At 36.5% G+C, this 27,584-nt stretch overlaps 2 protein-coding genes across 4 annotated transcripts in view; both read left to right on the forward strand.

The window, feature by feature from the left end:
• Window positions 1-27,584, forward strand: part of PPP2R5E (protein phosphatase 2 regulatory subunit B'epsilon) — a 155,513-nt gene that overhangs the window by 86,831 nt on the left and 41,098 nt on the right. For all 3 annotated transcript variants that reach the window (XM_079126301.1, XM_079126300.1, XM_079126299.1), the window contains exon 4: window positions 24,619-24,720. In XM_079126301.1, coding sequence (XP_078982427.1) covers window positions 24,619-24,720 — 102 coding nt within the window. The remainder of the gene's footprint in view (window positions 1-24,618; window positions 24,721-27,584) is intronic.
• The window catches only part of KCNH5 (potassium voltage-gated channel subfamily H member 5), a 700,940-nt gene continuing 690,661 nt past the window's right edge, over window positions 17,306-27,584 (forward strand). The window contains exon 1 of the mRNA XM_079126274.1: window positions 17,306-17,316. The gene's annotated coding sequence lies outside the window, so the exon portion shown is untranslated. The remainder of the gene's footprint in view (window positions 17,317-27,584) is intronic.

Raw genomic sequence — 27,584 nt, forward strand, 5'->3', positions numbered from 1 at the left:
TTATCCTAAAACTAAGAATTTTCTCTAGTCTACTTGCCTTCCCCAGAGCCCAGTCCCTTTGTTATATGTAATTGTATCCTCAGTCAGCAGAGGTATACACTGTTTATAACTTTTCTCCAAATCTTCCCATTGATAATTATGAATATATAAGAATACACATTTTTATAAATACTGTCTTTTGTAAGCACAAATGATGGCATACTGTATACCCTTTCTGCACCTTGCTTTTTTCACTGAGTAATATATATCAGTACATCTAAAGCTGCCATGTCTTTTTACCGATTACATTGTATTTCATTTTATGAATGTACCATATTTAACCTGTACCCTATGAATATGCTCATAACCACATCAGTTTGCCCTTGTATGAAAATAATCTGTATATTTGTTTATTCATTTTTGAAGATTTTAATTTTTTTAGAGCAGTTTTATGATTGCAGAGGGGATGTCCAGATATTTTCCATATATCCCTGCCCCGGACAGGCATAGCTTCCCCCAACACAATGGTACATTTGTTACAATTGATTAAACTTGCACTGGCACACCATAATCACCCAGGGCCCTTTGTTTAATTAGGGTTTGTGCTTGGTATTAGTATCTATTCTTTGTGTTTGGACAAATATGTAATGATGTGTATCTACCAATTTTTATCTCACAGAATATTTTCTCTGCACTAAAAATCCACTGTGTTCAGTCTTTTCATTATCATCCCCATCCCCAACTCCTTGGCAACCACTGATTTTTTTTTTTTTTTAATCATCTTCATAGTTTTGCCTTTTCCAGAGTGTTACATAGTTGGAATCATACAGTATATACTCTTTTCAAATTGACTTCTTTTACTTAGTAATATGGGTTAAGTTTCCTTCATATCTTTTCATTGCTTGATAGCTCATGCTTTTTAGTGTTGAATAATATTCCACTGTGAGGGTGTACACAGTTTGTCCATTGAACTGTGAAGGACAGCTTGGTCACTTCCATGTTTTGGCAGTTATGAATAAAGCTCCTGTGAACACCCATATGCAGGCTTTTGTGTAGTCATATGTTTTTTAATTCCTTTTTTGTAAATAGCAAGGAGTGCAATTGCTGAATCTCATGGCAGCAGTTATGTTTAGTTTTCTAAGAAATTGCCAAACTGTCTATCAGAGTAACTTCCATTTTACATTCCCAACCAGCAGTAAGTGAGAGTTCCTGCTTCTCCACGTCTTCTCCAGCATTTGGTGTTAATTTGTTTTTTAATAGCCTATTTCTGGCCTATCATGTACGTTCCAGCCCCTGCCTCTGATTCACATTTTCCTTTCAAGAGCTTATTTACAGTGTTGCCACTGTTTCAGAAAGCCCAGTGCTTTCTTTTTCTTTTAGGTCCTCTGCTTCTTGGCAACCTATCCTTCTGGAATTTGTTTGGTTTTGTCCTTTTACACACTTACCTAGTTTTTCTAATTTCTGGAGTTTTTGTGTGGTGCTAAAGAGTCCATAGGGTAGTGGGAAGAATGGTCTTAGTTTTTCCTACCCCACTTCATAAATATTCCATGTAAATAACATAATTCTGCTTTGTTTGCATATCAAGGTTCTCACCACCTCAGATGCACATACAGTTCGACATTAACAGTTAAAGCTCTGTAGGAAGACTGGGAACTAAGTCTCCCTTGATGCTCCCTACTACTGTGTTGTGACCACTTGTATATGTGTAGAAATTCTGGTGCTATTCACTTTCTTAATCCATGTCTTACCTACCTTTAGGGGGGTTTCGTGAGGATTGATGATAACTTATGTAAAGCTTTTAGAACAGTGCCTAACACATGACAAGAATTAGATAATATTTTTCTGTTTCAATAATTTTGTTATTAGATATTTCATTTTATAATCATTGGTGGAACCCACAATTTGTTTGTGGACTTAAAATGCTTTCTCAGATATGTCATTTTCCATTGCCTTAGTGGTTCTCATTCCCTAACTCCAGGATGATCCTGCTAATTGAACAGTTACTGTTCCCATCTCTTCCCATCTTGGTATTATAGAATGAAACTACCTGACTAGGATTAGTGAAGACAATGATAGTATTTTTAATGCAGTATCAATGACTGTTTCACAGGCCATAATGGATACTGACTTATAACCACATGGTGTGCGGTGTAAGCATCAACACCAAAAGCTCATCAGCCTGATGGGGACCCATACTATGAAGCTGGTATTCCTGTTAATGGGAAATAAAGTGACAGATGAAACTAATCTATGAGTTAGGGAAGTCATTTCGATGTTTAAATGAAGTCTGGATACCACCTGCAGACTGCTAGAATTAAGGAAAAAAACCAACTCTTTAAAACAAAACATAACAAAATAGTACATAACTTACCCACAGAAAAGTTGTATGGGAATAGTAGAAAGAGCCTCAGAAAGCGAATATGGAAGCTGTCCTCATATTTTATCTTTCACTTATGTAGCAGTGAGACCTTGGCTAAGTAATTTCTTCTTTTAGTCTCATTTTCTCATTGGAAGGAGTTGATGATGATGATCTTTCCAACTCTGAAAACTGCCAAGTATTGATAAACATAATCTAAAAATTTATGATGGATCCTGACTGTAAGTTTACAAATCATTATCTGGAATATATGCTTAGGTAAGTGGTATATTTCATGTATTTCTCATGGGGTCATATCTGATGGAAAAGTAAGAACTTAGACTTTTAGTTTCTTTAAGATTAGCTACCTTCTGCTTTCAGTCACTTCCAGTGTCAAACTTTTGTCCTTGAGGTTTGTGTGTGTGTGTGTGTGTGTGTGTGTGCGTGCGTGCACACAGGTGTGTTTTAAAATCACATTACACTAATACTGTTTTTGGTTCTGTTGCTTTGTATTTATTTGAAAGATTTCTTAGAATTTCTGGCTCTCCAAGTAATCCTGTGTAAATTTTTATTTACCCAAATCTGAGATCTGGTTTGGGAATTCCATATATATTTTAGTTTTTGGGTACTGGAGATTGAACTCAGGGGCACTCAACCACATCCCCAGCTCTGTTTTTTTTTTTTTTTTGTGGTACTGGGGATGGAATTCAGGGCCTTGTGCTTGTGAGGCAAGCACTCTACCAGCTGAGCTATCTCCCCAGCCCCCCAGCCCTGTTTTTTGTATTTTATTTAGAGATAGGGTCTCACTGAGTTGCTTAGTACCTCACTGTTGCTGAGGCTGGCTTTGAACTCAAATCCTCCTGCCTTAGCCTCCTAAGCCTCTGGGATTACAAGTGTGTACCACCGCACCTGGCATATTTTATGTTCTTTATATTCATACATCTTTTTCAAAAATATTTCTGTTGGGGGATACTTCAAATGTGAGATGAATTCTTATTGGTGAAGACATTGTTTTTGTTAATTCCAGGTAATATTTATTAAATGACTTACTGCCATGCTTTTGCATTTTAATTATTAAAAAAAGATGGCCTTGCTCTGCCAAGGAGCTCACAATCTGATGGAGAAAACACTTATATAAGCACCTTATAAGACAGTGTCACATGTACACTCAGAAATATGTACAAGGCAAGGAAGGAGTAGAGAGAGTGGGTGATTGATTGGCCATGTAGGGTGGTCAAAGCAGACTTTACAGAATGAGTGAAGCCTTAGTAGAGTATTAAAAAATGAACATGTGTTTTCCAAGTGGCAGAAAATGTTGAAATGAAAAAAAAACAAATTATATGATACAAAGGAATTCCCAAACCACATGATGAATACAGGGAGACGCTAGGAGTGCTATGTTGTTACAGCCTTAAGAGGGAGGGAGGTAGGGAGAGAGGGAGGAATGGAGAAAGAGAGGAAGAGAGAGAGAGAATGTGTGTATGCGTGCGTGCACGTTTTGGGGAGCAGGAGGAAGTGAGTAGTGGCAGCTGAAGATGTCCACATGAGATTCTGAAAGAGTGATAGGGTTGGATTGGCATTATAATGGCAGTAGGGCAGATAGAATGGAAGGGGCTGACATTGATGACAGAGGGGAATCATTCAGGGGAGTGTTGTTACAGAAGATGTGGAGTGCAGACTAGCATAGGTGAGGAAGTGGAGAAGGACAGGAGGGCTAACACTTGGGCTAGAAATGTCTCTCAGTGGTAAGCGCTTGCTGTTGTGTGAGAAAGGTTTGGCACCAGGGAGAGCAAATTTTGGATAGAAGAGCCAAGGAGTTGATTTTTGGTATGTTAATGTTGAGGTTCCCATGGGAGACCTAAATGTGGAGAGGTGGGAGATGGATTACTGTCAGCATGGAGTAGGGCAGGGGAGAGAAAGACCAATGAGAATACTCCAGATGTTGGCATAGAATCACTGTGTTTCAGTGCAGTGGTACAGGGGGGAGCCAATCCAGTGGATTGAGAGTGGATCACGTAAGGAAGTTGAGATGGTGACGATTGATAGATTGCTCCCGCAGTGGTGGAACCTATGTTGTAATATCTTCATTAGAGTAAAATCCTATAGCATTTCCCTCTTACAAAAAGTATTCAGCCTTATCACATGTTCACTGTTGTTATTATTTACCTGTTTTGTCATGACATGGGCTTGTCTTCATTTCTAAGTCTGCCTTACTCCCAGTCTGGTAAAATCTCTGTACACCTCAAATTGTGATTTTCCCAAAGCTAATGTAGTTTCAGTAAAATATGGTGAATGGTTGTTTTCTTCTTTTCTATTGAGCTCTTTCCTTTACTCCTTTATATTGTTTCTTGGCCACCACTAACTTTTTTTTTTCCCAATCTCAGATTATATCCTGTCACTTGGTTATCTAAGTACTTTATCTTTTATAAATTCTTTGATTTAATCAGAAATCATAGCTCTTATTAGCCTCTTAATAGAATAATATTATTTTGTGGGAGGTTATGAAGTCACAATTAAAGATCTCAGAGTTTGCCTATACATATTCTTAGAGTGCTTTGTTAACTCCATTACATATGCTATTGGCTGACGGAAAGAGGATTTTTTTTTTTTTTAATAGGATCATGACTATCTAAATGAATGATGATGACCTGGGAAAAATAAGAACTTTTCATTTTCCCTCTTCCTGCATCTGTTTAAGAAAATAACTATATATCCTGGCTAGAATTTGCCTTAATGGATTCAAAGATATTACAGGCTAGAGCTGGGGCTGTAGCTCAGTGGTAGAGCGCATGCCTAGCCTGCGTGAGGCACTGGATTCCATCCTTAGCACAAACAAATAAATAAAGATATGTTGTTCATCTACAATTATTAAAAAAAAGAAAGAAATTACAGTCTTATATTAATAGCATAGAGCCATTGGAGGTAAGTGGGTGGGGGTGGATTGCTTAAAATTGGAAATAAAAGTAATGCAGGAGAATTGAGTGACAGGTGAGAGGCACATTTAGTAACTGAAGTTATTGGGAAATTTTGAGGACAGGATAAAGCTAAGAGATAGGATCTGAGAATTAGATTAGAAAATTTAAGATTTCCTCAGTACATAGGAAAAAAGTTAAGATTTATTAATGAAAGTTACCCCAAAGACATTTTTAGAATATCAGGAAGAATTCACTGCTCAAGATTGGGAACTGATTGTTAGCATTTGTAATTTGTCAGAGTGTAGAGAAACTGGGAGGTACTTTGTTCTTTCCTGTATTATTGTCTTAAACTGTCTCTCTGTACTATTCAAGTTAATGCTCATTTAACAATATTTACTTAGCATCTTAGGGTGCCTACAGATTGGTTTCATGGGGTCAGTGAATATGTAAACTTTTGTATATTGTTAGGTATTTTTGTGGGAGAAAAATCATTCGCTTCTGATTAAACTTTCAAAGGTATATCTGACTCAAAATTGTTTGATTTTGCCATGTATGCACTAAACATCTATGCTAGATATTGCTTAGTTGGAAAAAGATTAGAAAGAAATAGTGTTCTCCCAATTTTGTCAGCAACTAAAGATGAAAAATGAATCTGTTAGAATGACTTCACCAGTGAAACCATCTGGGCCTGGAGTTTTCTCTATGGGAAAGTTTTTGGTAGTGAATTCAGTTTCTTAAATACATGTTTGACTGTTCAGATTTTCTGTTTTGATTATCTGTTTTGATTTTCTGTTCAGATTATCTGGTTCTGATAAATTGTTAGAATAGGCAGCTTAGAGTTTTAGTCCTATTTGAATGCTTACAAGTTCTGCACAAAGATGTGTAGTAATAAAAGAGGATTGCCAGCTCTTGTATACTTTCCATTGTTAGAAGCACAATAATCTGTGGCAACTACAGTGCGTGAATTAATTCAATCTTCACAACAACCCTGAGTATTATAGATACCACTTTATAGATATGGGAAAGGTAGTAGAAAAGTTAAGAAACTTGTCTAAAGCCATGCCACTCACTTGGGTAACTGAGCTTTGAATCCACAAAGTCTGGCTCTAGATACCATACTTTAGCTACTCTGCCATAATGTGTCCCTATAATCATTCTTTCCTGTAAAGAATGACGACTAAACTGGGGTTGTAGCTCAGTGGTAGAGCACTTGCCTGACATGTGGGGCCTTGAGTTTGATCCCCAAGTGTGCAGCATGTATGTTTGTGTGTGCATGCTAACACACACACACACACACACACACACACACACACACACAGAGTGAGGACTAAAGTCCTAAAGGTTGGAGTCCTACCTTGGTATTGTTTTGTTTTTCTTTTTCCCGTGAGCTGTTCTAAATAGATGAAAAGTCCTTCCCTGTATCTCTTGCTACTTCTGACAAGGCTAGTTTAAAATAGTAGGTTCTGGGGTTAAACAGCTTCCCCCTTTACTCCCTCTCCTCTCACCATCTCATTGCCCTGTACAATAACTTTACATGACCTCTGTGTAATTCTTAAATTGATAACACTGCTTCTCAGCCTTTCCCCTACCCTAACCGTCTTTTCCTAGTATGGGAAGATACATATTGACTTGGGTTAAGGAGGAGCCCAGGAGGAGGGTTTTGCTGTTCAAACCCCACTCTGTTCCACCAAACTACAGTTCTTGAGATGATTCTGTTCCCTAAGTTCACATGCTCCCTCATGCCACTTGCCTCCCTGTCCCACCATTACAAGCTTCATGTGGCTGATTTAGCTTGGTAATGTGCCACCTTTGCAGTCTTGTTTGTGGTTGACTTGGTTGAGCTCACAAGAGACTCAGAAGGGAATTCAAAGGGCCAGTGTATGAAGTTAGAGTGAGAAAAGCACTTCTCAGTAGAGAGTTGTTAGCATATGTAGTCTGCCATCTGTATCCATTGGTTCTGTATCCCTTTCAACCAAACAACTGACGATAGAAAAATATTTGAAAAAAATTGCATCTGTACTAAACATATACAGACTTTTCCCCTTCTTATTACCTAAATAATGTAACAAGTATTCAAATGGCATTTGCATTGTATTAGGTATTATAAGTTATCCAGAGATGATTTAAAGTATATGGAAAGATGTTGGTAGGTTATATGCAAACACTATACCACTTTATTTAAGGGATTTGAGCATCTGCAGATTTTGGTGTCCATAGAGGAGTCCTGGAGCAGATCACTCATAGGTACCCAAGGATTGTATTTGAACTATGCCTTCTCTCCCTGCAGGCAAGCTGTTGGGGCAGTCAAGGAATTCTTAAGTTGATTGGTCAACCTGCGTTTGGAGCAAGGGGAGTTTGATGATTTGCACATCATCATTCCATCTTTATGATGGCCCCTTTAATCCTTGAAAGCACTAATATACGTACAACCTACTTTTCCTTTTTATTCTCCTGCTTGAATAAGAGGTACAAATAGACCTGGACCCAACCTAGCCACTTAGTTGTGTGATCTTAGGTGTGTGGTCACTTTAGAAGGTTGTTGTAAAAATTAAAATATGAAAAATGTTTAGCACAGTTATCGTTATTCATGCTACCACCTATGATATCTCTGATAGACCTATCTTTTCCTTTAAGATGAATTTATACATTTTCCTGGTTACAGTAAGGTCTTGCTGGCCTGCAAGTTTGTTTGTTGTTTTTTTGGTTATCTTTGAGATGACTTCTTGGCTGTTAATTTTAAACTTGCCTTTTGGGAAATTTCATTTCAGGTTTTTAAATTTTTAAAAAAATTTATTTCTTTTTGTGAGAGAGGACCCCCTGTAAATTGGCATGTGCCCAAGTGTTTATAATTATATATGTTTGTGTATATACTGCCCTTAGTTTATCTAAATAAAAAATTTTCATGTCTCTCCTACATTAATAGTTTACCATTTCTCTCCCATAAGAATTCTCTCTTAAGGAGTTTGACAGTGATTTAAAAGTGTTTAGCTTTAATTTAAATATGCTAAAGAGAAGGGTTTTACTCAGGAAGCAACTATTTGCTTCACTTACAAGCTGTAGTCCTTGTGGCTTAACTGCTTTAAAGGTTGTTCAGAGTTTTCAATATACTTAAAATTGTTTGAAGCTGTGACTTGTCTAGTGCTGATATATCCAATAATATCATCTCATTGTAATGAGAATACATGCCTTCTGTCTCCTGCCTTCCCCCAAGAACTGACAGAATTTGCAGGATAAATTATAGTACTGCATTCAAGTTTTGGTTTCTCTTTTTTTCCTACCTTTTAATATGACCTTGAAAGTGAACATGTGGTTTAGAGGTTTAAGCAATGCTTCTGGAAAAATCTACCTTCTTGGTAGATTAATAAATGATAAAGTGGTTGGGAAATACTGCCTGTGGTATGTACAAGTGGGTCTTAGATAATTCTAGTGCTTGGTGTTAGTTTGTATGGTTTAGTTGTCTCTCTCCTGATAGAAATGAGAGAGATGTGTTGATTAATTCTCTAAGGAGGAAGCTAGTTACACTATAGTGGTGTATTTTTAGTGGGGGGAAAATGCAGAAACCTCGTGTCTTCAATGTGAAATTCCTAAAAAAAAATTTTTTTAAAGTTGTAGATAGACCCAATATTTTTATTTATTTGTTTTTATGTGGTGCCGAGGGTTGAACCTAGCGCCTCACACATGCTAGGCTCTACCACTGACCCACAACCCCAGCCCCCTCGATGTGGAATTCCTTTTTTTTTGTACTGGGGATTGAACTCAGGGGCACTCAACCGCTGAACCACAATCCTGGCCCTGTTTTGTATTTTACTTAGAGACGGGTTCACTGAGTTGCTTAGAACCTCCCCGGTGGTGCTGAGTCTTTGAACTCCTCTTGCCTCAGCCTCCTGAGCAGCTAGGATTACAGGCGTGGGCCACCTCACCCAGCAGAATTCTTGAAGCAAGAATTTGGCAAAAGAGAAGGCTGTGGTGGTACATGCCTGTAATACCAGCTACTGGGGAAACTGAACCAGGAGGATCATAGGTTTGCAGCCAGTCCCTGCAATTTAGTGAGATAGTCTCAAAATAAAAACATGGGCTGGGGGTATATAGCTCAGTGGCAGAGTGCCCCTGACTTTAATCCCTAGTATCCACCCCCTCAACACCCCCCCACCAAAAAAAAAAGGCAAGAAAACAAAAGAGCAGGTCATTTCCAGGAGGTGGTTGACAGCTGACCAATATTTAACGTCAAACTTTATCTGTAAATGAAGAAGAAACAGAAAAAATAAAAATAAAACAAATATGTATCCACTATCCAGTGACTTCTTAAAAAGTTTCTTCTGAAAAATGGGGAGAAGATAAGGCACTATGAGAGGAAAACCACAATTACACTGTTAAATACAGGGAGGCAGTAGAGAAAAGACAATAGGATGAGTTTCTGGCAAGGAAGAATTTAGCTATGAGAGCAAGGGATGACAGGTACAGGAAAAGATGTTTCTGAGTAAAAATAGGACTGGTTATAATTATCCAAAAAGTTGGAGAGCTAGGTATTTTTTTTAATAAAATGGGTAAGCAAGCTCTACTTTGGATGTATAGGTAACAAGTAGAGTGAGGCACTTAATGGGCACCTTTGGATTCCTGCAGAAGTTAAATCCTTTAGCAGAATAGGGTAAGCCCCATCTGGGATCATTCAGGCTTCCTCCTTTTGAGGGACTTTAGGCTTTTTCTCTTAGAAAAGTTTGAAAAATTGTTAAACTTGGACAATATAGAGCTGGGATACTGAGTTTTGTATTTGTGCTGCTCTTAACAGCAAAGCAGGGAATCTGTTATATCCTTTTCTGGAAGGATATGAGTAGTTATTTGAGAGACAGAATACTTAGAAAGCAGTGATGCTTAAGGGCACATTTAAAATGGAAGCTAATAGGAACTGTAGTCAGTCCCTATCCCAAGAGTCCTTTCTTGATTTTCTTTAGAGGAACTTGAACTCCAGAGGAATTGTCCTGCTCCCTAAGATGAAACTAGCACACATCAGCTGTCCTCCCTTGGAGTGGTGTTATGTGTTCCCCAATTTATTATGAGCACTAGATTTAGAGTAAGGAGCCTGTTAATCTATGGACAGACTCTGTAGTTGCATACAGGTCAAGTGCATTTTAATTATTCACCAGCCAGTTCAGGGCCTTTGTTTTACTAATGAGAAGTCACAGAGACAGTCATACCAACCCAGAGTAAGAGACAGTGACAGTTTTGACAGTATTTCCCATTTATTTTTAGTGATTTCAAGAACACATACCCAGTAGTCAGAAGTATACATTAGGAGCTTATGTGTTTTGTGTATGCTTTTTTAAAGTCAAAATTCAAGAGGTTTAATTTTTCTTGTAGTATTAGCTGATTTTGAACTATAAGATGTTCAGAGCAGCTATTTAAAATTTGTGTTCTTATAAAAGCCCAGTGTTGGTATTGTTTTATCAGCTTGTGTACTTTGGAAATCACTTACTTCACCAGATTTAGTAATTTTCTGGGATTTAGGATCCACAGTCCACAGAGTGTAAAGTGCAGCAAAACTCTACAGCCATAATGCTAGTGGATGTGGGGGTCACTGGAGCTTGACTAAGAGGAGGGCCCTGTGCTGCAGTTACACAGTAAGCACTGACTGTTGCAGTGTTCACATCTCTATTTTTGGATTCTAAGATTTAATATCAACAACCTTTACTTTTGAATTTACTGTTACATTTCCAGTTTTGGAGAGAGTGAAATGTAATTGTTTCTGTGTGAAACGTCATTTTCCTGTGATAGTTTTGTATGCGGAATAACAGACTCTAATAATTAATTTAACATTATAGTCATCATTTTAGCAGGTAAAAAGATGTCTCTTATTTGAGCAACATTTAATCTTGAAATAGAAGTCTACTGGGAGTAGAGGATTTTTAGTTGGAATTTGGGAGTGATGAGGTGGAGAGGCAGGGATGGGTCCAGATTAGAGGGGACTTGGCAAGCCAAGTAGAGAAAGTTAGACATAATCTTGTCAGTAGTGAGCAGGAAGTTGTAAGGGGTTTTGAATATGACGTGAAATGCAAATGATATTCTTGCTTTTCTTTCTTTAATTCCTACAAGAAAATTTTTGCTCCTCTAAGGAGAATGAGACTGGCATTTAACCCAAGATGATGAATAGTTGAGGAGGACTCTTGTCTTCATCTAGTCAGGAAGAAGAAATGGAGAAGATTATGTAAAGAAACTCTCCTTCTCCTGTATTTATTTCCCCAGGCTCATCAAAGAAAAGAAAGAAAAATCATTGATAGTTTCATTATTTCAATTCAATCACTATTCACATTTTGACCAATTTTTCCTACTCTTTTTTAAATGAGTTTGTCCCTTAATTTAAAAAAATTAAACATTTAATATGCATATGCAATAACTTTTTTTTTTTTTTTTTAAACCCAGGGGCGATCAACCACTGAGCCTTATCCCCAACCCTTTTATATTTTATTTACAGACAGGGTCTCACTGAGTTGCTCAGGGCTTTGCTAAATTTCTCAGACCGGCTTTGAATTTTTGATCCTCCTGCCTCAGTCTCCCAAGCTACTGGGATTATAGGCATGTGCCAGCATGCCTGGCTGCAGTAAAGTTTTAAGAATGGGTCTTAGGCAGTGAATGTTTGATGAATTTAATAATTGAATGCACTCATATGCATTACCTCAGTGAGGCCTAGAACATTGTCACCATCCCAGAAAATTCCCTTACACTCTTTTTCTGTTTTTCCTAAGTTTAGTATAAATAATTTTGGATTCTCTAAAAAATGTCTTGAGCATTAGGAAGTAAACATGCTTTCATGTAATTCAATATTTTTAAAAAATTATTATTCTTACGGCTGCCATTATCACTGTTCATTTAACTGTTTTTCCATTTTGGAATATTTAAACAATCCTCAAATTTCCACTATGAAAAATAATAGCACCATGAACACCAGTCATTTTTAAGCAATCATATGACTTGTTGAAAAAATGCTGACAGTAGGAAAAGGAAAAAAAGAGTTAAAGACAACTCTGAAGGGTTACAAGAATTGTGACCCACTGTGAGAATAGGGAAGGTAGGAAGAGAATTCTCCTTTAGGAATTAGTGGAGGTCAGTAAGATGAGGTTGGTTTTAACCAGACCAAATTTGAGGTGATAGGGAGCTGCTGTGTATAATTGGAAGTAAAGGACTTTAGGAATTCAGAATATCCATGTGCCCTGGAAACAGAGGCCATAGTGGGAAAGGTGATAGAAAACTGAGTATTGAGAAAAGAAGAGCAGTTTACCAAGGGCTGAACCTGTTCTCCTTTGAGTTCTAATGCTGAGTTTTTTTGTTTTGTTTTGTTTTTGTTTTTTGAGTTTTGTGCATTTGTTCTTTGGATGAAATGATGACTTGGAGGCATTCATTCGAATTCTGTGCTCAATATTCTGAGATACTGAATTTACTTTAATACTAATACCTACTACTAATGTGGTTGATGCTAATTCTGAGAAAGAAAGTGAATGTGGATCTCTTGTTTTGCCATGCCTAAAATGAGAATAACTATCATTTGATTTTTTTTTTTTTTTTTTTTTTTTTTAATTTTGCTGGGCTCTTTCCACTAAAAAGGGATTGGCATACTTGTGTAAGGAAATGAAATTACTTAAATTAGCAGAAGTTACTGGAGAATGGAAGAAATAATTTAATAGGAAATAATTACTAAATTTTGAGTAAATAGAATAGATTGAACAGATGTACCTTTACTTTAACTCTTTGATAACTCACCAAATTATTGGAAAGATGTAAAACCCCTAAGAAAAAGCAGAATGAAGAGATCTCAGAATAAACATTTTAGAAGATAGCAAGCAAATGAACTGCAGTTACTACCTTAATTGTTCAGAGAAAGCTGAACCTGAAGCAGCAGCAGGGGAAATCTGGAAGTAAGCCACATCATGCCGTCTAACCTTAAGGAGCTTCAGGAACACACCTCTCAAAAAGTACATGGGGGTGAAAACAAGGTGTCTTGCAGAGTTTGTGTAAGTATCCAGAACTCCTATCCCACCCCATTCCCAAATCTGTGTAAAAGACTGCAGGCTTACTCTCTGCAGAGTTGAACTGGGAAGAATCTGGACTTGGGAACTTTAGGCACAACTGAGAACAATGGGTATCTTTCTGAATGTAGAAAACCATTTTGGAAAGAATTTTTTCACCATTTTCTGCACTCAGCTCACTGATCATGGATGCTTTCTAGTCAGGAGATAGATGATTTTTCTCTGAAGGACCCAGAATGCCCAGGAGCAAAGGCCTAACTACACAAGTTAAAGGGGAATTCTTAGGGAGTGAAAGGGTGATGGTGATCAAGAATTAGCCCAACCAATCTCACTACAGGCAAGCCCAATCGTCTCCTACAGAGCCCCCGTCTTAAGTATCGTTGTATGTGGCACTGAGGTTAAGAGCACAGAGTTTCAGAGTTTTGAGTCCTCTTTCCTGACACTGCTGTGACATTAATATCATTAATTAGTTTTATCTGATTTTGAACTTTATATAAAATGAGTTAAACAATATGTATGTTTTATTTTTTTGAAGAAAGAAAAATATAATCTTTTATTGCTAATATCTGGGCCATAGACCTCAAGGGTCTGTACAAATGAAAAACCCATACTATTCAATACATATAAATATAGAAATGTTTTTCATATTTTTAAACATCAAAAATTCTGCAAATCAAAGTTTATCAATTGTAGTTTTAAATAGAGTATTCACTTAGTCAGTCATAGTCCACAGTGTATCCTTTGTAAACATTGGCTCAATATTTTTCTCTTCTAAGATGAAATTAAGTGTAGTTTGACTGGGTTTAATTTTTTTTTTTAAAGAAAACAATCAGATAGTAGTATGGCATAAATCTTTTGTCAAATTAAATTTTTTCTTTTAAGGTATTCAAAGATTCATGTGCAGGAGATTAGATGATTGTAAAAATAATACAGAGGGAACTTAGTCAAGTTTCCCCTAAAAAATAATCCTGCAAAACCATAATACACTATCACAACCAGAATGCTGACATGATATAGTCAGTACACAGAACAGGTATTTCACCAGGAGGGTCCCTCCCTTGCTTTTTCATAGCCACACCCAAGTTCATTCCACACCCAGTCCTCCTGAGCCACTGGAAAACATTGTATCTCTGTTTCTGTTATTTGCCTCTTTTTTTTTTTTTTTTATCTTTTATTTTTTATTTTATTTTATTTTTTTTATAATGTATTTTTTTTTATTGTAAACAAATGGGATACATGTTGTTTCTGTTTGTACATGGCGTAAAGGCATACCATTTGTGTAATCATAAATTTACATAGAGTAATGTTGTTTGATTCATTGTTATTTTTTCCCTTCCCCCCATCCCTCCCACCCCTCTTTTCCCCCTATACAGTCCTTCCTTCCCCCATACTTGCCCCCGTCCCTAACCCTAACTCTAACCCTAACACTAACCCTTCCCTCCCCCCATTATGTGTCATCATCCACTTATTAGCGAGATCATTCGTCCTTTGGCTTTTTGAGATTGGCTTATCTCACTTAGCATGATATTCTCTGTTATTTGCCTCTTAAAAAGTATAGATAAATACACAGATATATGGACCCATACAATATATAATTCTTTGGGGTTGGCTTTATTTTTATTTTTAAGGGCAGTGTGGTTATATATAACACTAGGGTTCATTTGGACATATTCATAAATTCATGTAAGATAGTTTTCTCCATTTCAATTCCGAGTGCTACTCCTTCCCTTTATATTCCCTCCCCTTGTTCTCCTCCTTCTGTGATATAGTTTTTGAGGGTGTATGCTTTCTTTTTATTTAACATTATATGTATGAAATATATCCTGTTTGTTGCATACCTGTAGCTTATTAATTTTCATGACTATTTACTGTTTTATTATATGCATGTATTATAATTTGTTTCACTGTTCAGTGAACACCTAGGTTGTTTTCAGTTGGGGGCTGATATGAATGCTGCTTCTATGGACTTTCTTAACGCTAGTTGACATTAATAATGGCTGTAAATGGAGGGAGCCCAGCAATGTCTTCTTTACCTTGAATCTCCTCCCCTAACCCACTGTCTATTTTCCTGCCCTGGGGCATCTCTGAAGTCTAATGACTGAGGAGAGTGAAACAAAAGAAAGTCCTTTCCTTCACCCACTTTCCCCCTTTGTCCTTTTACATTGAAATGTTGACATATTCCTTAAAATGGCTTTGTGTTTACATTTGATTTGTATTCAATTTCTATTGATTCTCTGTTCTTGCTGTCTGAGGACAGCTCCTTTTTTTTCCAGTTGGCAGTGCTCTCATCTTCTGAATGAAATTCAGCATCTAAAGGGATCAAATTATTTGCAGAAACAATCAGTACATGTAAAATCCAATTGTACCAATTCATCATAACAATTATCAGCTGAATGCTTCTGCTACCAATAGCAGCAGCAACAATAACAGTAAAAACAGATTTCTTTGTTTGGTCTTTGTGAACCTGTACAATATCATACACCCAGTGTGGTAAAAAAGAAATACCTAATAAAGGAAAAACAAGTAAAAATAATATATCACTGGAGAGTTAGGAAAATAGTACATGTCAAAAATTTCTATTACTTTAATATTGTTTTTGAATGTTGGCTGTATATTTAAAAATGCCAGTTGGGCAGAGTGTGTGTGTGTGTGTGTGTGTGTGTGTGTGTGTGTGTGTGTGTGTGTTTCTTTGTTCAATTACCTGTTAAGCTTATTTTTGTCATTTTAGGAAATTCCTTCTTCTTCGTTTCAGCAATCAGGTGAAATAAAATAATCACTGTTCTAGAGAGCCTGCTAATCCAGAATTATAGTATGACAATGCACGTGTTAACACTAAGATTGTGATCACTCACTTTAGAAATCTTTTAAATCTTAGAACTGTCAAAAGTGCATGTTTCTTAGCCCCATGCAAACCATGTACTGTGTATTTGGTTGAGTGGGTGTTTTCTCAAAGCTATGGAGCTTTGTGCTCAAATGCAGTTTTATCCTTACAATGGGAACAACCTTGCTTCAGTGGCTTGACCACATGCAGGCACCACAGTGTTTGAAATGGTCAGTGTGCTGCTTCAGCTTGCACTTGTGATAAACAAGGATGCAGTGGAAATTGTTTTGGCTCAGGGAATCATATTTAACTTAAGTGAACTTGTTTGGAATAATAACTTCTGTTAATTCTTTTCTGAAAATTATAGTTGTATTGATAATATGACATAAAAGTTATCGTATTTAGTTTGTTAGATAATAAAGTTAGACCTGCAGTACAGGGCCAAAGCCCAGGAAATTGTCAAATTGATTTGATTAAATTTTTGCCCCTTAGACTAGGGTGCTAAGGACATGCCATTATGCAATACTAAAGTATTTTGTTGCTTCCACAAGTTCAGATTACTTTTAGGTGGTTGTGATCATTCATGTTGATAATAAAGTTTATAAAGCATTTAGACTGTCTGAAGTTGAAAACTATAGATTTATCATGGTAATTAAAAGATAATTTGACATTGAAATTTATTGATTAAATGAATTGGTCAGTAAATTAAAATAAGTACTAATTGGAAACTTAATGTTTTTGCCATTTGTTTCCTAATCAAGTGTCATCTTAAAAGATATTTATCTCCATTTGATTCTAAGCCCCCTTGAGCATAGTTACTTTGGAATTTTTCTACTTGTTTTTACTTATCATATATTATTTCTCTACAGTTAATTTAAAAGGGTTGAGGGTCAGGTTTGAAAGTTATCATTGGGGCCATTAAAAGTTCTGAACTTTGGTGTTACCAAAAGCAACTTTGCATTATACGAATATTATTATTTATTATTTTTATTTTAGCAAATTTTGTTAGAACTTTAGTTCTCATTCTTAAGAGTTCAATATTTAATAGAAATCCTACAATTTGAAGTTTTATATGTGCAGTTATCTAATTTAGAGATATATTTTCCACATATTGTTTCAGTTGTAACTGTTTTTAAAATTAGGTATTCATGGTAAATGTTGATGGACTCCTATGAGATTGCCTATTTTCTTTCAAATCAGTTTTACCCTATCTACTTAGATTTATTATTAGTGTTAACATAAAATGTTTGAGAATAAAGCATGGTAACTTAGCTTCAACATTGAATTTACTGGGTTTCCCTGTGGTTGTAGATGCTTAATGAAATTATTTTGGTTTCTTTTCAGTATACAATAGATTATCGAATGAATAAGTTGGATAAAAAGAACTCAGGGATATCACTAAAGTTGTTACTTGAATGAGGAGAAATAATGGCACCTTTTAATTTGCTTGAATATTCTGTTTAATACCATTCCTGTAATTCTTTTTTGTTAGAAAATTTACTTTTTAGTTGTAAACTCAAGAAAATTCATTTTGTAGCTCTGTTGTCATTACTTTTGCTTTTATAATTGATATGTTTGTTATATAATTGAAATTATACCTTTACAGATAAAGGGAAGGGATGTTTTGGGGGTCAATGAATTTATCTGTTTTTTTCCCAAGACAGACATGAACGCCCAGTCATCTAGAAAATATACTGTAAAGCACAGAGATGATGGTTTAGGTTGATTTGTTATACTGTGGTACTGTAAGGCCCCCAAAAAGGAAACCCCAACTCTGTCCCATGGATCCACGGCAACCCCAGTCAACCTCAGGAGGCGTCACTTGATGCAAACCGCAAGAGGTGTTTATTCCAGCGCACTGGGACCCAACTCGAGAGTCCCTAGCAGAAAATCTTGCAGGTTTATAAAGGCAGAGACCACACATCAGGAGGGGTCGCACATGAAAGGGAAAAGGGGAACAAAGCTGCCGGGAAATTTCAAAGGGGGTCTGGGTTTGCTGATAACATACAACATGTTTCACAATGTTTTACAACAGGGTGTAGATTCTGGTGTCTTAACTGCCTGAATACTATCTTACTCCAATTACTCTTTTACTCTCCCTTTGGGGCTTTTTCCTGGAATAGCTTTAGGGGCTTTGTTCCCATTACTGGGAGGGAAACCTTAGGGAGTTGAGATAAAACAGACAGCTTAAAAAAATGTCCATTCTTTCAGTACAAGGGGTCCACCAATCATATTACATGCCTGTTTTAGCAATATATTAGCAGATATGTTTGCAAATTGCCTGCTAAAAGTTACATAACTAAAGGAAATTCAAAGTATTTATTAATTTTTAAAAACTTTCAGTACGTTGTCCTTTTTTGTTTTGTTTGGTATTAGTCTTGGCAGATATTTAGTGAGTAGCTAGCTACTAGATAACAGTCACACTCTTCTATTACAGTATGTTAGATCTTTGCTAGTTATTTTCTCTAAACAACAATAGTAATAGAAAAATGCCTACCAGAGTCATGGTGTAAAATTTATAGTTTCTGTAAGACTATAAAGGTTTTGGTAACAGTGAATTATTTTTTCTGCAGTAATTTAAATAATTTAAATAGTTAATAATTTAAATAGTTAGACATACTAACTGTTGTATTGTGCTGTTATAGGTACAAAAGTATTAAATTATTTAATCAAAAATTGATAAAAATTTGCCCGAGCATTTCTTGCTCTTTAGTTTATCAAGTCATAGATTTGAAAGCTCTGTAGTCTCCAATACCTTTTGACCAAATCTTTGAAATTTATGTTTTTATACCACAGTTAACAGTAGAAAGCAGTAAACTAAAATACTAGAATAATAACAAGAGAGCCAGGCTTTTAGAACAAACAGCCATTAGGTTCTGTTCCTTGCCTGCAGTACTATCCCCCCTTTGTTTAGTATCTATTTAATATTAAGAAATTCTTAATATTAGTGTAATTTTAGGGTTGCCAGATTTAGCAAATAAAAATATAGGACACCTACTTAAATTTCAGTTTCAGGTAGTGAATTAATTTTTTAGTATGACTGTCCCAAATATTGCATGAAACAGACTTTAAAAATATTTGTTGTTTATCTGAAATTGAGATTTAACTGATGTTGTAAATTTTATTTGGCAACGCTAGTTATTTCCATGTATTGTATATTAGGTACCAGGTGTTGAGACATGAGTAAGGAGCCCTTCAGGGACTTAAAAATCTAATTGGGGGGAGACAAGAAGAAGGTATGTGAAGAAGAGCAACACCAGGGTGGAGACCTTGCAGTAAAGAGGTGTTTGACAAGGAGATTGATACATTTTCTTGTTAATGCTTAGCAGGGTCATCTGGTAGGTAAACAGTGCCTGGGTGCTTTTGAGTGGTACTTGGAGGCCAAAAACCAAGGGGACTATGGAATAGGAGAGAAGAGAAAATGAATAGGGATGGGGGAAGTCAGGGTAAAAGGAGAGAAATAGAGAAGCTAAGGTTCAACTTTGGTCATCAGGGCCAGAATTGGGGTGGATTTGGTCCTTCAGAGAAGGAACCCTGAGATTCCTGCTACCTTGCAGAACTCAGATCTTCTTGCACCTCAGTTTCCTCTTTATAAGGAAAAGGGGCTGGATCAGAGTCTCAAACCTGACCTGATTCTAGAAACTCAGCAGCCGAGTTCCTAATCTTAGGGTTTCCACCTTTGAAGAAGGGTTTTCCAGGTTTTAACACCTGTTCGTCCCGTATTCTCAATCTTGCCTTCTGACCTTATAGCCAGTTTTTGGAGGTCAAACCAATGTCTTCAAGCCTTTAGTTTGATTCCAACACACAGTGTGTATTATGTGTTTGGAATGAAAATAAACTGGACTTCCTCAAAAGACATTTCTTAAATTGTCTTTGTACTAATATGAATGTAAATTAAAAGAGTTGAAAATAAATCCTAATGTTCTTTCTTTTGTTCATTTTTTATTATCTGTTCCTGAATGAATAAAATAAAAGACTTAGAAATAGTCTTAATATGTCAAAATAGATTTTGACATATTAGGGAAGCAGTTTCCAACTTGGGAAATACCTGAATGCCACACAGACTCATTACAAAACTGCTGTGTGCTGGGGAGTGATGCTGGTGGCTACTCGAGGTCATGATACATTGGCATAAACATGTAGCTGCCATTACTTATTTAATAATTTGTTCAACCCTGGACTTTAAATAAAAAATGATTGCCAGTGATAAAGGACAATTGAATGGAAGCAAATCTATTATTTGGAACAGTGATTTTTAACCTGTTTTAGATACTGGAATTTTTTGCAAATCTGAAAAGGTACTGGTCTTGGTTTAAGTTTGTGATTTTGGAACTCAACTATGCAGTTAAATAGGTCCATTCATTCAGTCCTTAAGTCATTCATTCATGAACTATTAAGCTCTGAGGTATAGCAGAATCTGATTTTTAGCTCTTTCTGGACAATAGTCTTATATAACAAACTTAAGAGCCCATTTTCATCTTGAAATGGAAAGTGTAACTCATATGCTGTGTTGCTAACTTAAACTTTTAAAAAAATTTTTGTAGTGCTGGGGATTGAACGCAGGGCCTCATGCTGCTCGGCAAACACTGTACCACTGAGTTGCATTCCAATCCCCATCCTCTAACTTAGTGTTTAAAGATTTAGAATTTATTTGGTGTGTCCCAAGAGGAATAAGAGCAACTATGTAGTTTATCATCCTTATTTCTTTCACTTCAATACAGCTTTTAATTTCCCTTTAGTTATCCATTTACATTCTTCATAGTTATACAGCTTTCTATTGCTTTTCCACCTAAATCTCTATTATAAACTTTTGTTGTGCTTCCATATAGCTATAATCTTTAAAGTGGCACCCTAGTCCACTGAGTTGATGTATGTGTGTGTGCAGGACAAGTTTATTCTAATTTTATGGTTTTTTTGGAGAATGTTATAAATGACAGCTTTATTTAGCTTTTTCAGTCTTGTCTTAGATTGGTTCCTTATGGTGGATTCTCAAGGATGGAAGTAAGGATTCATTTATTTCATGGCATTTTCTTGCGCACCTACTATATGCCAGGCTGGATCAAAGATTTGGCCATTTACTTGACACTTGATGTGCTTTATTATTCTTTCCCATTGTGCTTGAGAGCTTCTTTGCCAGTCTAGTCAACTCTGATTTATCTGGCCCAACAGACATGCATTCATCTGGTGAATGTTTACATTTACAAGTAAACATAGTAAAGCATGCAAGGAAGGTAAATCTAAACAGCAGCGTGTCTCTACGCCTACTAGTAGTTAAAATTATTTGTACAACTTCACCTTCTTTTGACATTATAGCTGAGAAATGAAACTTTGACCAAATCAAACTCTACAGACTTAAATATTCTTATAAATTCTTATAAATTATATTCTTATAAATATAACCTAGATTTATTAAAATCACCTAGAAAACTTTAAATTGAAATTTGATTATACTAAAATCACAATAAACAACTCAATATATATGAACTTTTATTTTGTTGAATGAATTCCAAGTATATATTAGGAAAAAATGTTTTGCATATTCTTGATTAGTTCTTGAGGGGTGAGAAGACGGAAAAGTGGACAGATAGTTGCTGCAGCAGATGGTGAGCACTGTAACTGAGTTTGTATGTCCAAGGGGACAGAGGAATAGAAGTTTTGAGGTCTCTTTACTCAGATTTTTCACTCCAGAGATGTCTCCCCTACCCTTCCTCCTTTTCCATGCCTTGGTAGGGGTTTCAGGGGATCCTCATTAAAGAGTATGGTACATAGAAAATGAAAACTCAATATTGAGTAAAGCATACTTGTGGATTGTCAAGTGCAATATGGCTGATTGGTTGAAGGAAGTCATAGTGGATGGATGATTGTCTGCTATGTCACTGATTTCTTCACAATCATAATTTCTAATAATCATTAGCAGGGACAAAAATAATACAACTGAGCATGCTTTATTAGCCATAGCAAGACAATCCAGTATGATCCCTTTTTTCTGTCTTTCAAACTAAAGAGCAAAAAAATTGGTCTCCTTATTTTTCTAGAACACTGTGGGAATCCTGACAATCTAGGTCCCATTGTAATTCTGCAGGTTGCTGATTGTAACCTGGGAGCTTAAAACACTTGTGCATCATTTCCTCAGTGGTGAATTGGGGACAGTGGTAGTACACATTTTACAGTATCCAGTAGCTATTGCTCTGTGCTCCTTAGCCTTTGAGAAGCATTTGCTGCTGTTGCCTTCTCCCTTCTTAAAACACTCTTTTCTCTCAGCTCCTGAGACCCCAAACTGGTGCTTCTCCTCCTGCTCCTTTTCATTTGTTGTTCTTGGCTTTACTTCTACTTCCATTTCTAAATATAGGATGGTCAAGGACTCTTTTCTGTTCCCTTTTTTGTCTGTTCCTTGTGGCTTTAGATATCTTCTATGGTGCTGATGAGTCCTGATGTGTTTCCTTTCCTGACCTATCCAGTTCACAAGTCCAGATTTGTATGCCTGGTTCTCTGTTAGATATTGCTCCTTTAATACATCCTTAGAAGAACTTTTGGATCTTTCCATCAAAAAAAGCAAGCAAAGAAAAATCATTTGCCTTTCCTAGTTATCTCTACTTTGGGTAAATAGCCTTAAAACTATGACTCATCCTTCATTCTTTCCTTTCCTTCACGCCATGCATTCAAGCCTGTAGCAGGTACCACCTCCAGAATCATATGTTTCCTCTGCCACCATCCTATTCTAGGTCAATATCATCTCTTGCCACAGCAACATCCAGGTTGTCACCTTCTTGTTCATTCTATAAATAGCTACTGGAGTGATTTTTTTTTTTTTAAAGCACAAATCAAATGATGTCTTTTATCTGTTTTAAGATCCACTACTATTTTCCTATAGTATGTAAAATAAAATCTCCTTTTTGAAGCTTATACATCTGATATTGGTTTCCATAGCTAGGAAGTGGGGCATGGATTTATTTATTTATTTTTGGTACCAGGGAATGAACCTAGGGTCATTTAACCGCTGAGCCACTCCCAGCCCCCACTTAAAAAAAACTTTTTTTTTAGTTGTAGATGGACACAATACCTTTATTTTATTTATTTTTATGTGGTGCTGAGCCACAACCCCAACCCCGAATCCCCTTTACTTTTTTATTCTTTTTCTTCTTCTTTTTTTTCATTTAATACCAAGGATTAAATTCAGGGGCACTCAACCTCTGAGCCACATCCCCAGCCCTATTTTATGTATTTTATTTAGAGATGGTCTCATTGAGTTGCTTAGTGCCTTGCTTTTGCTGAGGCTGGTTTTGAACTCTCTCCTCAGCCTCTTGAGCCTCTACCATGCCCAGCTGCTTTTTAAATTTTGAGACAGGGTCTTGCTAAGTTGCTGAGGCTGGATTTGAACTTGTGGTCCTCCTGTCTTAGCTTTCTGATCTGCTAGACAGGTGTGTGCCACTGTGCCCAGCCAGGAATGGATTTTTTTTTTTTTTTTGGTCTGCTTCCTTCATGATTGTTTTCCTTGTACTTAGAACAGTGTGTGCACATGATGGACAATAAATGCTTATCAGGTGAATAAACATATTCAGCTTATATGGAGCCCCTAAAGCTTTTCTTCTTTTCTCTTACAAAGTATTATATCATAGCGCAGCATGTCTGCATTACTCAGAAAGTCCGTGGAAGTGTTCTGTGCAATGTCTCCTTCCTTTTCCCTCTCACCTTCTACACATATTTCCCCTACCCCTGGTTTAGTCATCAGATCAGAAGATATTTGGGTCATTGGGAGAAGATAGGTGAGCGTGTAGGAAACGAAATAACATGGAAATTAGAAAGGAACCCTGAGAATGCTACTAACAGCAATTTTAAAATAAGCGTTAACTTTAGAAATCTGGTAGTAGTAGATAATGATAAATTTTCATTCTTTATCACACTGTTTGAATTGTCATCAATGTACAGCTGTTCTTTGAACAACTAGCATTTAATTTGGATATTGCCTATGGCAAAAGAATGTCTAGTTTATAGAGGTTTATAGCACAGATCTGCCTTATCCTGGGCATCATTACTATTTTTGTAAATCAACTGAGGACAAATTAGGTGTGATTTTTAAGAATATTAGAAATGTTCTGAAATATCTTTCATGATTTGTGTGTGTGTTGTATGTATATGTACGTGAGTGTATGTGAATGCCTAAAATTTGACCATTAGCTCAACTATAAATTTGTAAATTGTGAAAAAGCCTGAGAAGGGAAGTACATGTAACCCATTAACAGTTATTTATATCTTACTTTAAAGCAGTTAATTAGAAGCATGCTTAACTGCTAAGTAGCTAAGAGCTTTGATGGGAAGTCTAGAATCACAGGGACCTGGGATGGGGATTGCTAAATAAGGATGAGGGTAGGAAGGACTGCTGCTTTGCCTTAGTGGTATTTTCAGCCTCAAAGTATGTGGAAAGAAGTTCCTATTCCAGTTTGGTGGCGAATTGTCTGGTTTCCCTTTGGCTGACCACAAGTAAGTCTGCCCAGGATGTGCTTCCAGCTAACTCTGATGCTCATTTATTTTTAGGTATCTTGCAATATATTCAGAACTCTCCCTCCTAGTGACAGCAATGAATTTGATCCAGAAGAAGATGAACCTACCCTTGAGGCATCGTGGCCACATTTACAGGTACTTTGAATTAACCTATGTTACAAAGGAAAGATCCATTAACTTGTTCATTGATTTGCATGGGAATTCCTTGAAGGCCTTTATTCACCAAGAAGTTAAATTAGAATATATTGATGGAAAAACTGAAGAATGCTTTTTATGTTTCCTACTCTTCATAATTAGGATGTTAAAAAAATAATTTCAATGCAGTGCTTTTGTGTGGGGCTCCCCCATGTTGCAGGTCCAGCTAATATTTGTTACTCTTTTATTAGAGCTTATTTGCCATCGTACTCACTGGAGTTTTAAACAAGAACAGAACTTTTTTCACATTAACATTAGTTGTATATGATTAGGTCACAGAGTACATACCTCATTTTTAGCAGTAAGTACCCTGGTGACTTTGTATGCCTGCCTTTGTGATAACCACAAATGTGTCTCTTTAGTCCAGAAGGGCAAAAACCCAGTTGCAATAGCTATTTCTTCCCCAGGTTATAAGAATGAGAAACAACTGAGAAAGCTTGGGTGAAGGCCTCTTTTGTTCTGTTGCACTGAGAAGGCCAAGTCATACACTCATACTCATGTGCCAGATGGGTTAGTGGTATCACTATATCTCCTTTTCTAGCACCAGGCGCATCTATATTGTACTCTTGGTCATTTTCCAATTTGTCCTTTCTCTGCTGCCTTTTCTCAAGGCCAAAATTTCTCAAAAGAATAGAATGAGGAAATTTGAAAGTATCAAACCCCAGAATCATCTTTCTATTGAGTTAGAATGTCTGCAGTGGCTGGGAGACAGATAGCAAGGAGGGAAGGTATGAAGAGAAGGTGTAGAACCCTGTACATCTCCACCCCTAGGCAGAACTCACTGCCTCTTTGTAGAAGTATGCTGATGGTTACTAGTTGACGTTTTGAAGAGCTGAGGATTGTGCAGCAGAGAGTGATGAAGCCTAGATCGAGACATTTTTATGAATTTACATTTTTCCCCCACTTCTGAATTTTTGACATAAATTTGCAACTTGGTCTGTCCTACTTTTGCAGCTCCAGGTTGCTACAGGTTCATATGTATGCTGCTTCCCCTGGTTACACCAGAGCTTTCCGGAGCTGTTGTCTCAAATCTTACTCAGACATGTGATACATATGTGATCCTTCACCAGTGCCAAGATTGGTAGATTAAATTAGTTAAATTTGTGGTTGTTTGATTTAAAAATTGTTTAAAATTTACTTTATTTATTTGGCAGTAGGGATTGAACCCAGGGATGCTTAACCACTGAACTACATCCCCAGACCTTTTTATTTTTTATTTTGAGACAGGGTCTCACTAAGTTTCTTAGGGCCTGGCTAAGTTGCTGAGGCTGCCTTTGAACTTGTGATCCTACTGCCTCAGCCTCTGAGTTGCTGGAATTACAGGCATGTGCCACTGTCAAAGTTTTATTAATTTATTTTTTAAGATGCCAAACATACTGTCTGTGCATTTCATAGGTATGTCCCAGATCGTGACAAAATCCAATCAGACTCTTTGGAATGGGTGGGCTTCTTGTTCTGTCATATTCTTACTGCTTGACTCCAGTTCATTAGGTTGCAATTTAGTTTGGAAAAGAGAATCTCCTTGGGAAAGGCCCACATTGTATGGTAGAAAAGACAGAGAGAGGATAGCCTCAAGACTTCAAGTTACTGTTTTCTCTATATTCCAAAGAAGAGATCACTCTTGTCATTTGGAAGAGCATTTTGAACACCATAAATCATGATCATCATCATTTCTCCTAAAATACAATAAAGTTTAAGTCAGTATTTCAGGTAATCCTCCCTATGGTGAATGATTCCATAAAAATAGAATTAAATTAATTTCTGAAGCTATTAAATTTGTCACCAAAATTTCTAGCCTACATGTGTGAGAATATTAACCATAGTTCATCTGAAACCCTAAAACCCAAGCAACGGTGAAAGATAGTGATACGTACGACCTACGCCTTTTTGGATGTAGTCACAAACCATTTCAAAAGGCTGGTTTCATCTGTTTTGACATCTTATTCAAGCCTATAATCCATCAGGTCCCGTCTTTAGCTCAGGGGGAAATATGACTAAGACTGGATTAACTGAAGGAAATTTACTTTTAAAATTCATAAATTGTCCTTCATTCATAGTAAAGGTCAGGCCAGAAGGTGTTATCTTCGTCATCTCTTGCTTTGTGTTATCTTTGTACAGGCTCCTGACTTGTCCCAAGAGGCTGATGTTTCCTTTATACAGTCTTCTTGCACAAAATTAGTCACGTTTCCATTTTCATTGAGAGGTGGTTTTAACTGAGAGAGCACTCACTGAAAATTTCAGAAATCTTTTTTTTTTCTATGCATTATAGGTCATTTGTGTCATAGTCACCCTGAGTAAATTCAAAAGTTTACTTTTTAATTGATTCAGTAATCTCTTTTTCTGACCAAAATAGCATGATGTTAGATTTTATTCACTTTTTCTTAACTTCATAATGAGCAATGTGCTTCCTCTTCTGGACTGTATTTTACAAGGAAGCAAAGTGTAAATATCTAAGAATAGTAGCTAAGAACAAAATTAACATTGAGATGTGATTATAGGGTGGTTGGCCAGACTCATTGTACAGTTACTGTTCCTGCATACCTCTTCTTTGATTTAAATTTGTGGTCCATACAGAATTACTAATAATAAAAAAAAATCAATCTTTGGAGATATTTAAAAATAGACAAAATAATATTAAATCCACAAATTTTTACTTCATATATGTTAGTAGATTACTTGATCTTTCCTACTATCTATATTGGTGTCTTTTAAACTGGTATCATGTAGTTACCTTGGTCATTGTTTATGTATCTTCTGAAATTAGGTCTGTTTTTCCAGTAGAGTACAATTTGCAGGACTTCTCT

Source organism: Sciurus vulgaris (assembly GCF_902686455.1).
Source record: "Sciurus vulgaris genome assembly, chromosome: 2".
Taxonomy (NCBI): Eukaryota; Metazoa; Chordata; class Mammalia; order Rodentia; family Sciuridae; genus Sciurus; species Sciurus vulgaris.